At 48.3% G+C, this 14,539-nt stretch overlaps 1 protein-coding gene across 3 annotated transcripts in view; it reads left to right on the top strand.

The window, feature by feature from the left end:
* Window positions 1–14,539, top strand: part of GLI2 (GLI family zinc finger 2) — a 197,386-nt gene that overhangs the window by 169,152 nt on the left and 13,695 nt on the right. For 2 of the 3 annotated variants that reach the window (XM_049804253.1, XM_049804273.1), the window contains 5 exons: window positions 917–1,118; window positions 3,402–3,615; window positions 5,253–5,366; window positions 8,829–8,960; window positions 12,566–12,715. In XM_049804253.1, coding sequence (XP_049660210.1) covers window positions 917–1,118; window positions 3,402–3,615; window positions 5,253–5,366; window positions 8,829–8,960; window positions 12,566–12,715 — 812 coding nt within the window. The remainder of the gene's footprint in view (window positions 1–916; window positions 1,119–3,401; window positions 3,616–5,252; window positions 5,367–8,828; window positions 8,961–12,565; window positions 12,716–14,539) is intronic. The other variant, XM_049804263.1, reaches the window with a different exon arrangement.

Below are 14,539 nucleotides of genomic sequence, written 5' to 3' on the forward strand. Positions count from 1 at the left end.
TGCTCTCATTGCTTTGGAGGGATGAGCCATTCCAGCCAGGGCTAGGGCTCAGGCAGGCTTCGGATCTGGTGCCCTGGTATCAGGGAATGTTGTGATATGGCCCATCCCCAGCTCCCGTCCATGCCACCTCGGAGAGTTGCAGGTGGGTCGGGCCTGGACAGAGTTTCCTCTTGATGAAGTCAGTCGTTCCAGTTAGCAGTGCCGAAATGCTGGGGGAAGCCAAATTCATACAGTAGTAACTCTCCATGAATTGCAGATCCACAAACGGGACTGGCAGGGTTGGAAATGACTTCATGCCCGAATGATTGACAATTGCTAATAGGGTCCAGGCACTGGCAGGTCCCCTCGGAGGGGGAGAGCTTGAACTTTGTGCCTAGGCTGCCAAATTGGTTTTCTTAAAACTCTTCATTTACTTTCGGGGCTCCTGGAGCCTCGCCTCCTTCGTTAATTGGATGGTCAGCATTGTGCTCGCCCTCGTTTGGTTTCCGCTCCCTCCGCACTCAAGCACACACACCATTTCCAAGGGTTGCCCCGGCTCTGACGTGCGGCTCTTCTGGCCCGCTGCTCCTGCCACCGCATCAACGGGGACGGCTGCGCTCATGGAAGCCTTGCGGGGCCTTTTCCCTTTTAATTTTAAGTTAATTTAGTGCCAATGAAAAGGGGCTGATGGACAAGCTTCTGTTTATTCCCCAAGGAGGGTGAAGCAAGCGGGCATTGGTGGTGTTGCCTGACCCCTGTCATTCAGCACCCAGCAGAGGGGAAACCTCCTGTCAAAGTGCAGCTGGTCCCCGCGCTGCTTCTGGCTCCTGAACGTTCCACAGCAGTCACAAGTGCAGCGGGTCTCAGCGTCTCCTGCCCCCCCGAAGGAAGGGAGCAGCCCGCTGGTTTTGTCTGACAAAGTCTCTCTTTCCTCCAGTGTCCCGGTTTTCGAGCCCGCGGGTGACTCCGAGATTAAGCCGAAAACGAGCCCTGTCTATCTCCCCGCTGTCTGATGCCAGCATTGATCTCCAGACGATGATCAGGACCTCCCCAAACTCTCTTGTGGCGTATATCAACAACTCCAGGAGCAGTTCAGCGGCGAGTGGCTCCTATGGCCATTTATCTGCCGGGACAATCAGGTAAAGCTCTGGGACCGGCTCCATGCAGCTGCATAACCATCCCCGTGAAAGCAGGGGGGATCCTCCAGCAAGAGAGACCTTCCCTTCCTTGCAATCTCTGCTTTCGTGCTTTGGGGCTGTGTAGTGTATTAAATCAAAGCCCCCATCTGGTTTTGCATGTGGAAGGGTACTTTGTGGCATAGCTGGGGCGGGAGGTTGCTGGATTGGGATTATTGGTTACCAGTTTCCAGTATTTACAGTATGATCGTGCCTCCCTGCAAGCAGAAACAGAGAATAAATTCGTCTAACAAAATGCTCATTGTGAGCAGTTGGACTAGTTAAGAAACCCTCTGATTTAAGAGATTGCCCCAAAGTATTCTCCAATTATTGGCCCACATTCTTAAAAAAAAATGTTATCTGGGCGGATTGAAGAGCTTAATTCTAAAAACATATTTAAAACAAATCTAAGCCCTTGAGTAAAGTTTTGTTCAAATCTTAATTAAAAAGCACTTACACTAGGCAGCTCACTGTTGCCAATTCCTGCCGTGATTGCTTCACCCAAGTTTCACAATGTTATTATTCTTTTTATTACTTAACTGTTAAAAATGTTAGCTCTAATTAACACTGATGTTGCAAAGCGAGGGTTTATAAAGATCACACACTCCTAAAATTTGTAGGGAAAAACAGAGATATTGCCATTAGTAACTATAACATTAATTTTATAAGTTACTTTATCTGGCAGCATCACTTAGAAATTGACTGTAAAATCAAACATAATGCTTACTTAAACAAATTGCAACTCCTTGTCTGGGAATCATATTTTTCTAGTCTTTTCATCTGTTGTCATTAACTGGGCATACCTGTAGCATCTCATCTTGTACTCAGATTTTAAGTTTTTCAGGGTAACATCTGGTATTTTCAACAAATCAAGTAGAGTGCAGTCAGGCCCAATGGTCAGTTGTTGGCCTCCAAGGGAATGATCAAGTAATAATAAAGAATTTGAAACTCTTCTCAGTGTTCTAAAGGTGTATCTTAAATGTCAGGAACTGTAAAATGGGTTACATATATAACAGGATAACTGTCAGCAATTTGGGGTAAAAAGATTTTTTGTTACTATTTTAACAATGTCTTAGCGACAGGAATGAAATCCTTTCTCACCCGCTCAGACCCAGATCCTAGTAGCGCTTCAGAAAGTCATTTTTGGACTTTGCTGTAACATAACAAAGCTGTGCAGCAGCCTGCCATCACACCTCATTTGCTGCAGCGCGTATGTAACTCCCAGACCTCTTTTACACTGTAGTGATTTTTACCCTTTATTCTTTTGGTCAAGTTGTCATTAATTGGTTTGGAACAGAAATACTAATTCTACGGTCACCAGCAATAAGTATTTTCTCTAAAAGCAAAATCGGAAATGAAGCATGTTGCTAATTATGGCCCTGCTCTCTGAGCACTCACACCGTGAGCAGTTTTAGTAATATGAGAGAAAATACGATGAGGGTAAAGGTTGAGGGCGGCCACCTCTTAAAGGTGGGAAATAATCAATTTTGGGGCTGAGACTCTACGGTTTGTGCATCACCCACCCAGAGTACAGGGAGCAGAGCAGCTCCCATGCTTCTCCATCTCTGCCAAAAGGACTCACCCCAGGAGTGAACCCCTTCTTTCCAAAAGCAGAGCTTTGTTTTTAATGCTGTTGACTGCTGCATCCTGGCTCCGACCTGTTGCCCCCAAGCAGCCAGGAGCTGGTGGTGTTTCTGGTCACGGCCGACCTAGATTGGAGCTGAACCAGTGACCTACATATGAAGGGTGACATACTGCAGCAGTCCCCTGAGCCAGCACTCCCCTCACCTGAATGCAGAGTAAATTACATGGGTTTGGAGTATGTTAAATGGATAGTTATTCATCCCCCCTGTAATCTGTGCCAGGTCAGCCAGGTGATGCTGGTTTTTTATATCCAGGGTAGCATAACCCCAAGGTTGCCAGTCTGCAGAATAGGTCTGCCTGGGAAAACCTGGGAGCCTTAGGGGCTGCATAGCCAGATGTGTCCATGTCCCATCCCTTTCTGTGCTCTCTGCCAAGGGCTTTGGCTGTTTTTAAACATAGGAAGCAGAGGCACACACGAGATGAATCTGTCCTTGCAGTAAAGCAGGCTGTCAGGCTTATCGTGGCATTGAAGGCATCAAGCTGGGGCATTGCAGCCTGTGTCCTGGAGTCTCCAGGAAGCCAAACTTGAATCAGTCGCAAGCTAATGTGATAAATATTGTTTAAAATAACCCCTCATCATTTTTCCTCTTCCTATTGCTGCAGTCCGGCGTTCAGCTTCCCCCACCCCATTAACCCCGTGACGTACCAGCAGATCCTGACCCAGCAGAGAGGCCTGAGCTCAGCCTTCGGACACACTCCTCCCCTGATACAGCCGTCCCCAACCTTCCCCCCGCGTCAGCATATGGCGGTCATCTCCGTCAACCCACCGCCGGCACAGATCAGCAGCAACAGCAACTGCATCTCTGACTCCAGCCAGGTAGGGACGGCCATCCTGGCTCTTTCCATGCGTGGCACACAGGGAAATGGAGGCACGTTCTCCATGGGACGAGCACTGCCCTTCGTGGTGGCTGTGGGAGTTTTACTTGCTCTCTTTTTACTCACTCTCTCCTTTTACATTGCTTTTTCTTCCTCCTGGCAAAGCTTTTCTGGACTAGTCACAGGCAAATTTTGTGCCCTCCCTTCCTTGCACGCACACACCTACCTACCCATGCAGGAACCAAAGACCTTGGTCCATCAAAGCATTGAACACGATGCGCCGGCCGGGTCAACTCAGGCAGCAAATCTCCTTGAACATGTGTTATGTGCTATTGAAATCGAGGGAATTCGGCACGTGCTGGAGTGTTTTGCCAGATAAACACCCGAGCACTGTGAACCAAGCTTCATCAGTTCCTTCACAAATCCCTCCTTCCTTTCTTCTACTGGCATGAACCAATGGTCTTAAAACACCTTATTCCTTTCCTCTTTAACAAATAAGTGCATCTTGCCTAGGACCTCTAGCCATTTTACTTATAGTTCCATCTTTTTCAGTAGCTACTCTCTCAGGGTATCCCTGCTGTTGATTTTTACTGTTAAGGTTTGCGAAACCAAGGGCCAGATTTTGAAAACTGGGAATGCCCTGATATGTATGAAATCCCACACCTCAGATGTGTCCTTGCAAATACCTGTGAGTTCACACACACATGTGCATGTATGCACAAGCCCTCCACATGCACGGGGTTAGTGAATATGTCTAGCACATTTTTAATCATTTTTCCTTCCCATTTTCATTCCTTGGAAGTTTAAATTGCAGTTGCTTTTCTCCCCAAAGACTTATTTCACCTCATTTCACACCCATTTCAAATTGTTGTTTTAGTTGTATCATACTGAACTTTTCAGACTGGTTTATTGTTTTAGGGTTTCTCATGGCTGCTGCACTGCAAACTCTGTTTGTTATTGAAGGTTATTTGATTGATTGGTTTTGTTTTCTTCTTACAAACTGGCTACCAAAATAATGTGGCTGGCAGGAGTTATGCCCCTGTTTAATAACTTGCAGGACCAATCTTGAGCAATTAGCAAGAGTGTATTTAAAACGTTAATGTTCCAATTTTATGCACATACAATGGGATGGTTTTTCTCATGAAGTTGTTCTCATTTTTTAAGAGCTTAGCAAAATACACACATAGCCTTTCATGCACCCAGCATGCCAGAGCCTTCGCATGTAACCAGAGCCCCCCACTCCCCCCAGGAATTCATTTTCTCAACAAATCATTTCATCACATTGAGAAATAAAATCGTGGCTTGGGTGGGGGTTGCATAAGGTTTTGATGGCTTTGACAGCGACTGGATCACTCTGAAACGTAGCAGCAGCAACAAGGCCAATCTCACTGGTGAGCCTGCAGAAGCTGATGCTGCCCTTGATTCTTCCCTCTCTCCCACCTCTCTGCCTTGCACAAACCCACACAGGCCAGTTTTCATGTGAAACCCGGGCCAGCAGCCCAATAGCCTGTTGTCCCCGGCCACTCCCGAAGTTCAACCTTGACTGATTTTTAAGTTAATTTTTAATAAGGAGGTGGGCTGAAGTCTGCCTCTCCTCCCAAACCCCGGTGCCATATCTTGCCTGGTTTTCTTTCCTAGAGCAAGCAGAGCAGTGAGTCGGCCGTGAGCAGCACAGTCAATCCAGTAATTAACAAGCGCAGCAAAGTCAAGACCGAAGTCGAGGGCTTGCCCCCAGCATCCCCAACCACACAGGTAACCTTCCTGGTGCAAGACATCTTGTGGGGCCAAGGCAGCGAGCTGCTGGGTCTCGTTGTCTCTGGGAACGACACTCTCGGCACCTTTTGCTGCAGTTGGGAGCAAGGCATCAGAGTCTGCCAGGCAGGCGGGTGTCTTTCGGAGCATGAAGCCCGGCGAGGTACAGGGCAGAGCTGCAGTGACTGAGTGAAGCATTCGATGGGTGCTTGGGGGTCAGCTTGCTGTTGCTGTGCTTGGATAGGAAAAAAGGAGGGAGGGAATATTTCAAGTGTGATAATTTAAAAATGATGTCTGAGTTTTCTGTGCTGATAAGCAAGCAGCATTAGCGTCTCAGAGCACGCATAGATTATGAGGGAATCTTGCATGTAGGTAGAAAACTTGCCAAAAAGGACGACATCTTGATTCAACAAGGAATTGCTCCCAGAAACATCCTTTACACTGGTGACACAACATTTGACACCAAGAAGGGCCCAAAGGCCTTTGCTTTCTTTCCGGACCTCTGTGATTGCAAACTGTTTAATGGCTGACAGTATCCATCTGACCGTCCTTTATCACAACTGTAAACTATCAGGAGGGCTCTGGGCACTTCATTTTCATGAAATATTAGGCCGTGTTATTGTCAAGCAAATGGAAGAGTTGATGACAAATTTCTCCTTCTGCCCTGGTTCAGGAGCAGGTCTCAGCATGATGCATGGGGACAGCAACGTGTGCAGTCATCAGGGGGCTGGTAAAATTGATGAAGATAGCATATCAGGGAAAGATAAACATGCTGTAGTCAGCACGATTAGGGCAAAGAGGCACCTCTCTGGAGCTTTGAGTTTAGGACTGCATCTACACACTGCTGCAAAAGCACATGCCCTGAAAAACCAATCTGGCCACCACCTGGCCTAATAAGGCCACGTGTTTATTTCTTGCAGCAAATGAAAAAAGATTTGAAAGCCATCACCTGTTTTCTCAAAGTATCTGTAGCAGAGGAGCTGTGGGACAGACAGCTGCTTGCTCCATGGCTATATCATCTTCCAGTCTCTGCTCCAAGGTGAAGAGGTGTGTGCCCAGTCGCGGGGAGTGCTCGGATAGCATCCGCCTGGCTCACCCCTGCAGCCCTGCCCCGCAGTTTCGCCCACTGGTCTTAGGCAAAATAAGCACTGAAAGAAGTGGGGGAGTAGTTTAAAGCAGTGCGAGAAGGTTTGATTAGAATAGTGAGGTGAAATTAAGAGAAGCAAAACACATGCTGGTCGTCTAATAGTTCCTAATGAGGAGATCTGTGAAGTAATGCCCCAAGGGAAATGTAGGCTTCACATCTGCAGCATTTCAGTATTGACTGGGAAATTAGTGGAAAGTACCTTGTAAGAGACAGCCCATTCTTGGCAAGGAGGACAGGTTAAAAGACTAAACGTAGGGGGTATCTCCTCTTCAGTTGGTCTAAGCAACAGCAACTTGTTAAATTTGGGGATTCCTGTCCTGCAGGAGACTATGCTGAAAAGTTGAGTTACAGTCAGTTAATTATTGCCTGATACATTTTTTGCAGACTATGAAGCTCATCCATCCCAAAAAAAGCATGCATGTGTGTGTTTTGTTTTGGAAATGCTGTACTGGAAACGCCTCATGTGAGTTGTGGTTTGGGTGTTTAAAATCCTTGGCCAGACAGCGTCTCCCACGATGGTTTGTGCTATAAAAAACACAATCCAGACAAGATTTGTGGGACACAGTGGAGCACTAGGCATGAGGGACCTGAGTTGCTGTACCCTTACGATACCACAATAGCTCCGGTAGAGATTCAGATTAACATTGAACTAGCCAGAAATGAAACAAGTCAATCCTCTTCAACAATTTAAAATGGTTTCAATTCCATTTTTTCCAACAGAAAGTATAAAAATTTTGGCAAAATAAGATTTTAAGTAGAAAATTTCACTTTTCCAGAGACCACAGTGTGCACGGAGAGAAATGTTTCAACAAGAATAATGTTCACAGCTCAACCAAATAGGAATTGCAAGAAAAAGAAGCTGCTGTTTGAACGTTCTCAGATTATTGCTCTGGGCTCTGATATAGTTTGAATCTCCAGAAGTCTTTCTGTAAATTACTACAGTTTCCTGTCCCAAGAGCCACCTTACAATATTTTTTTTTTTAAATTAAGAGCTAATTAAAACAAATCTCTTCCTCTCCATATCTAAATTTTTGAATTGAAAAGTCACAGCTGGCATGTATGTCATGAGCTAGTTAATGAAAATTGTTGAACTTTCATATAGTGCATTGCACTTTGCAAGTCATACAATGCCATTAAGCCATTAATCATTGCAGCCCCTCAGTAGGCATTGGGAAGGTGTTGGTGGGGAAGGAGATGGCAGCTAGATAGGTCCGTTTGGGCGGGTCAGAGGCGTTTTGAGATGGGTCTGGCTTGTGTCTACACACTTATGGGGCCAACTGGAGCACCAGATCATGAGGAACAGTGTCTCATGTGGTCAGTCACCCCAGACGCTCCTGTCTAAAGCTGCCCTGGAGGTGGGATGCTCTGCACTGGGCAGTAGTAGTAACTGGGAGGAAAGGGAATGAAGGGGGTCAAAACCTGCAGGGTTCTGTATTGTTAAATTCCCAAGCCAATATTGGCTGCCTATTGCCCTGTCTGTAGTGCAAGTGTCTGACGCACGCAGAGCCAACAGTTGTCCTTACCTCTAAATTGTACTAATTATGTTGTATGTTACACTATTGAGTAGGTGCCGATGTTTTAATCCTCATAGCAGCCATAACAAAAATCTTCTGTGCTTCATTTAGCACTGAGGAGCTGGCTAGACAGAGAAGTTAAGGAGAGAGCTCACAGCGTGCCCAGCATTAAAGTAACTCATTTATGAGTCTGGAGCCCCTGGAGTTCTGCTCTGCAGCCCACTCATCACCGGGTCTTGCTCAATCTTCCCAAATTTCCCTGTCTCAGAGGAGTGCTTTGAGGGCTTACCACTGTTTCCTTGTGGAGTATCCTGCAGGCATAAATCTTTTGGTAAGGGTTAGGTATAATTTTCTCATCTCTTGAAAGATGCAGAAAACAGGACCCCCCCCCTCCCCAACCCATGTCAGGTGAGTGTGGTAATCACTAGCCTCTGACTGCTCTGTGGTTTCTTCATGTTCCCCGCTCCCTCCAGATCAGAACTTTTTCTCCAGCAAAGAACACAACGGAAGGTCAAAACCCAGCCTTTTCCTTTCTCCAGCCTTTCCTGGGACTTCCCATGTCCTGGCTGGAGCCAGGCATTGCTGCGACCATGGCTTCGAGGTGTTTTGTGTCTTGTGATTAACTCTGATCCATTTTGACCAAAACTCTGTAACTCATTATTTCACAGTAATCAAGGATGTTATGTTGCCGCAATGAGCATGGTTTTGTGATCAGTTGATACCTGCCCTGTAATCTATGAGTGACGGAGGAATTCAGATGAAAGAAGTTCACCTTATACAATGTACCGTTGTGTGTTGCAGGAGCATCTGACAGACCTGAAAGAAGATCTAGATAAGGATGAATGTAAACAGGAGCCTGAGGTTATTTATGAGACGAACTGTCACTGGGAAGGGTGCACAAAGGAATATGACACTCAAGAGCAGCTCGTCCATGTGAGTAATGGTTGGGAGGAAACCCCAGCGATAAATTTGGGTTTCTGTGCACTTGTCCTCATTTTTTATTACTAGCTGCTGTACAGCCAGAGCTCAGTCTGGGAGCTACTAAAGGTGCAAATCAGAGATACGGTGTGTAAACACTGCCAAAGCAGGTCGCTGCTCCCCAAGGAGTTCAGCTGCAAGAAGCTTCTCATAGATTATTTGATGTTGCTCTCTTCTCAGCTGCTGAGGCTGCAGTTTTGGTCTCCCTTGTGCACAACCCAATGACAGAAGGCTCTGTGCAGAGGACCTGATCAGAAAATGGGGAAGGGGGCTGAGCCCTTCCCTCTTTGCTGGCTGTATTTACTGAGCCTCCCCACGCACCCACACCAGCTATGGGCCAGGGATCACCCATAATGTCCCCAGTCCTTGTCCAGGCCGTGAAAGCCTTTAATGCTGCTGTGACATGAGCTGTGGTGCTGTATCACTTAGAGGCTGTTGACCTGCTCATCATATCCCTCCCACAGAAACAGAGTGCTGCCAGAGCTTGGAGACACGCTCCACTGTCTCCATCAGGGCCCGAAATACAGGAAGTGAATTGATTTTTTAAAAATTGGGAAATAGGGCTTCCATAATCACAGTGATGTCCCCAAACCAATGTCAAAACTGCTCTCTGAAGCTTCCCCAAACCAAGTCATTAATCAGATTTTCAGTTCTAATTAATTCCAAGAGCCTTTCACGTGCTTTGCTTCACCTGGGAATCCACCTTTTGGTTTCCTTTGGCTTCTTGGGTCAACAAATCCCTCAAACTCAGAGTCAGTGCCTGTGAAATCAGACATGATCTGTGTCTGAGCCCCATCCTGCCCCAAGCCCAGCACCCTCCCAGGCCTCACTTCGGGTCTGTGGTGTGAACCCCATTTGTTTAAAGCCATCCCAGGGCTGCTGGGAATTCACCAGCCCCAGCAACCCTGCTGCTTGCAGCAAAAGGTTGGACTGAGCAAATTTTGTGACAGGACCCTCTGTCTTATCCTTTCCCTTCAGCCTTTTGCTGCTTGCCTCAGCCGGGCTCCGAGCCTGCCAGGGACCACCCTTGTGTGACTCACATGTAGCCCTCTTCCTGAGGGCTCGTGTCTACTCTCACCCTTTTTTTATATCTTCATTTTAGTCATCTTTAGGCACCACCAAGTAAGCATTAGTCTCCATTTCCCCAGGCTCTGCACACAAACATTATCTTAGCCCAGAGGGACCACACTCTAAATGATAATTTGGGGCATGTGCTCTTCTTCCATCTAAGGCTAGGACCTGCCCACCTCTGCCAGAAGTCACTGGTTCAGTGCAACAAGTCCTTGAGTAGAGGCAGATTTGGAAATAGTTTTCAGGGCCAATTGAGTGATAAGGTTTTAATGGGTTGCACATTGCATGCCACGGGGCGTTGCTTTTGTGGGGTTAAACCACAGCAGCCCTGTCAGATGGGCTGGGCTCACATTTGTCCAGCAGTATTTGTGCGTTTCCTTCTCAGACGTAAGAAAAACTCTTTAACTCTGCCCAGAGCAAAGTGCAGGGCAGCTCCAGGCAGCTCAGCACAATTTATTTCCAGAGAAAACCCAAAGAAAAATATTTGATGGGATGTCCAAGATTTTCCTAAATTTGGAATGTTATCAAAATGGAGGCTTCTATACTACGATTACTAGCAACATGGGGTTGTGGATTTGGGATGCCTAAAATACACATGCAAATGGAATACAGATGTTGTGGGCCAACTTATGAGAAGGTGGCATCCCACCGTGCACGGAAAAGCTCTAGTGTGTGTGCAGAGCAAAGTACCTGGGCGTGCAGTGTCCGTTCCCCATATACAGTGGGCAATATACTTGTGGGAGAAGTGCGTGTCAACGGTGAGCAGCAGGAGTGAGGACATAGTTTTGCAAGCACCGCTGCTGCTCCCAGCCTCCAAGGTCACACTCAATTTGAGAGAAGCCCAAGCAAAGCCTCCAGCCAGGTGGGGTTTTGATGGGACTATGAAGCCATAGCTGAAGTGTGGTGAGTTGTGCAACTGCTCCTCTACCATGTGATGGGAAGCAGATGTTGCCCAGACAGTGAGTTAATAAGCCTAAAGGGGGTTATAGTCCCCCTCCCGTAAACCTATCTTCCTCTGGCCCAAGCAGGACCGAAAGGGCAAGCCTGTGCACTCCCCCACTCCTAGAACTGCCATGTGTAGTCTTGGTTGCAAGTCAGACTCCCACACAAACAGAGCCAGGAGGCATATCTTCCCAGTCTGGTTTGGATGTGGTTTAGAGTGTCCATGGGTCTCCTGGGGGGTTCACCAGATATCCACCATCTGAGGCTAAAATCTCACGCTGATGCCATGTTATAAAACCAGAACTGTAAGCAGCTGAGCTCCAAACCTATATGAAACCTCTCCCACACTCAGCCGTCCTCAACCCTCCCAGCATGCAGCTTTGGGTCTTGGTGTTTACCCACGGTGCCCAAGGGATGAGTTGAGGACCGTGCACCTCCTCTTGCCCTTGGGTAGACCTGGTGCCCCAAGCAGCAGGTCCCTGTCCCCAGGATTGGGCCACAGCACACGGAATGCTGGGGCTGGATTCAGCTAGGACTGTGAAGGTCAGTGATTCTGTCTTAATGCATTTTTGTGTCCTCATGCTGCCTCACCGCCCCAAGAAAGTCTCAGCCAGAGCCACAACATGCGTGCCTGGCCTTGGACAGGGGGACGAAGGCGGGGGCTGGAGAAAAATTTCAGCGCAAAAAAAACAAAACCCAAACCCAAAGTGGTTTATTTTAGGATTTCCTGTCAGTGAATGTCTGCTGAAAAACACAGGAGCGAGGACAGGCATTATTTTTGGCAGTGAGACCCCATTCAGAGAGACAAGGCCGCTGGGGGAACAGTGCTGCTGATGGGCTGATCTCTGGCTCTGTTTATTTTCGGCAGAGCTTCATCTGCCCTGGGCTGGGAAAAAGCAACCCTCATCTTCCTCCCAGGGTGGACAAAGGCACCGTTCTGGGTCTGGCTTTTCAACACCCCGGCACAGGATTTCATGGACCCGAATAATTAGCAGTAATTGAGGCCACCGAGCTTTCCTTGGCGCATAGCTCGCAGATGCTGTCATTTCCTGCCAGCCGCCAGCACTGGACAGCAGGTGGATGTCTCAGGGCCGGTGTATGGGCTGGCGTGCAAGTAGGCTTAGAATCACAGAATCGTAGAAACATTGAGGTTGGAAAAGACCTTTAAGATCATCGAGTCCAACCGAGGCTTGTCTCCTCCTCTCTCCCATCCTCCAGCAGCACCCCAGGAAAGGGTCACAGCTGCGTAAATGCAGCACAGGAGGGTTCAGCAGAGACAAGTGAGAGGGCTTATTGCAAACCTCCAGTTTATAGCTGCTTTGGACCCAGCACCCCGTGTGCTGGGTGCTGTGCACTTTCTCCCGCAGGACACACCAGACCACAGAGCTGGGTCCCGTGTCCCTGGTGTTATCTGTGCACCTGGGACCCAGGTGCAGTGCCTGACCGCAAGCACTGGGGAGGGAACGGCTGGCTTTCGGAGCACCATGCGTGCTTCGCTGGCATCAGCTTTTCCAGGAGTGACCTGCTTCTCCCTTCTCTTCTACCAGCACATCAACAACGATCACATCCACGGGGAGAAGAAGGAATTTGTCTGCCGCTGGCAGGACTGCACACGGGAGCAGAAGCCCTTCAAGGCTCAATACATGTTGGTGGTGCACATGCGAAGGCACACCGGAGAGAAGCCACACAAGTGCACGGTGAGCTGGCCGGGACGCATGGTGCATCTCAGCTTGGCAAGTGGGACTGGACTTTGGTGGTCACAAAAATGCGTGTGCAGACACAGGCCTATGGCTTCAAGCAGGGCTCTCCCAGGGTACCTGCTGGCACCCAGCTCTGGGCCAGTCCAGCTCTCTGTGTCCAGGTTATAGATACTTGCAGGTGACAGCCTGGGGACAGGGCAAGTGGTCAAGGAGGGTGTTCAAGGTGTTAGTGGGCAAAACTACATTTCCTTGGGGAAAATGGGTTCAGCTCTACCACAGAGATCCAGAGTGACTCAGGACAAGTCACTTAAGGTAGAGAACCAAGCAATTTAGTTGCTTACATCCAAGGAGGAAATCCAATAACCCCACACCGGGGAACCACGTAACCCTGGTCGTGTCTAACTCAGCATCACCCGGTACTGCTGCTGGGGCTGGAATTTTCACATACCTGAGTGTGCAGACAAGCCTCCTTCCAGCCTGGGGAGCTGGGCCAACATCTCCTGCCTCTGTACTCTTAATCCAGAGGTGAGGTCAACCCCTGGGTGCTTAAACCCCAAGAGGAGCTCAGTCCCTGGACCTTCTGCATGCAAGCAGCACTGTGCCTAGTGTTAAACACTGCCTGAGGGAGAGCATGGGCTGCTATTTTGTATCTCAGCCCTGTGGGGTACAGGCTCATCTAGCACGTGGGAGAGCTGGGCTCACCTCCTCCTCAACCTCGAGATATTAAAGCCTATATCTGCCCTCACACATGGAGTCTCCCAACGCACCACTGACTGATGGGCAGCCAAGGATGCCTGATGGGGGGCATGAGAGAAGCAAGCTGTGTAGTTTAGTGGCTGTGGCCAACTGGTAGGAGAGGAGAGGTGTTCACCATCTCTTTCCACATATGCTTCAGCCCTTTTTCCTCCTGAAGGTCCATCCCTGTCTTTTGATATCTTCTGCTCCCTGCCTTCTCCTCCTGCCAGTTTTTCATACCTCCTCCGCTGTCAGCATTATGCTGTTCCTCTCCCCAGAGTCTCAGAGATGAGTCTTGCTTTCTGCTTGGCAGATGTCTGAGCCCTCCTCCCGTATCTTCCTTCTCTTAGTCACTTCCAGCCCTGCTCCCTCCCTGGCTTTGACCCAGCTCCTGCTTACAAATATTAGGATATGTATGATTTGCTTGCTGCATGACTCCTTTATCAATCTTCCAGCCCTGTGTTCATTTAATTTAGAGTATAAGCTCCCTGGGGCACAGGGCCATGTCCTTTGTTTTAATCTTCTAAAGCACTTTGCCCAGTTCTACTGCTTTACCAATCTTCCTTAAAAGTATCAAGGAATATTGATTGTCGGTGTGCTACAAAGTAAGCGTTGAGGGAAAGTCTAGCCCTGCCCTTGCAGGTAGAGGTACTCAGAAGACAAAAAGCAGCAGGGACTGCATCCTCTTCAGCGCTGTAACGGAGCAGGAAAAAGCACCATTGCACAATCCTGCCTCTTTCAAGCCTCGTTTGTGTCACACTGGAGCAATAGCAAGGCTGGGTGTGTTTGAGTCTCAAGTCCTCCTCTGCCTCCTGGAGAACTGCAGTTCCTCCATGTGCAATATGTCACGGCAACTATCCCCAAACTGGAGTACCACCAGTTTCCAATTGCCTGGGATACATGGCAGCTCTGCAGCCCTTCTGTGGCAGAGCATTCCTTGTCCAAGTCTGGCAGTGATTTTTCAAAGCACCATTTGTTTCAGACAAGAAGTTTGTGGTGTACATAAAGCTACAGATGAGCCTAATTGCAGCCTGGGATTTGGTCAAGGATTATTTCAACAGATGACAGCCAGAACTCCCACTGACA

This window comes from Accipiter gentilis, chromosome 1 (assembly GCF_929443795.1).
Source record: "Accipiter gentilis chromosome 1, bAccGen1.1, whole genome shotgun sequence".
Classification (NCBI taxonomy): Eukaryota; Metazoa; Chordata; class Aves; order Accipitriformes; family Accipitridae; genus Astur; species Astur gentilis.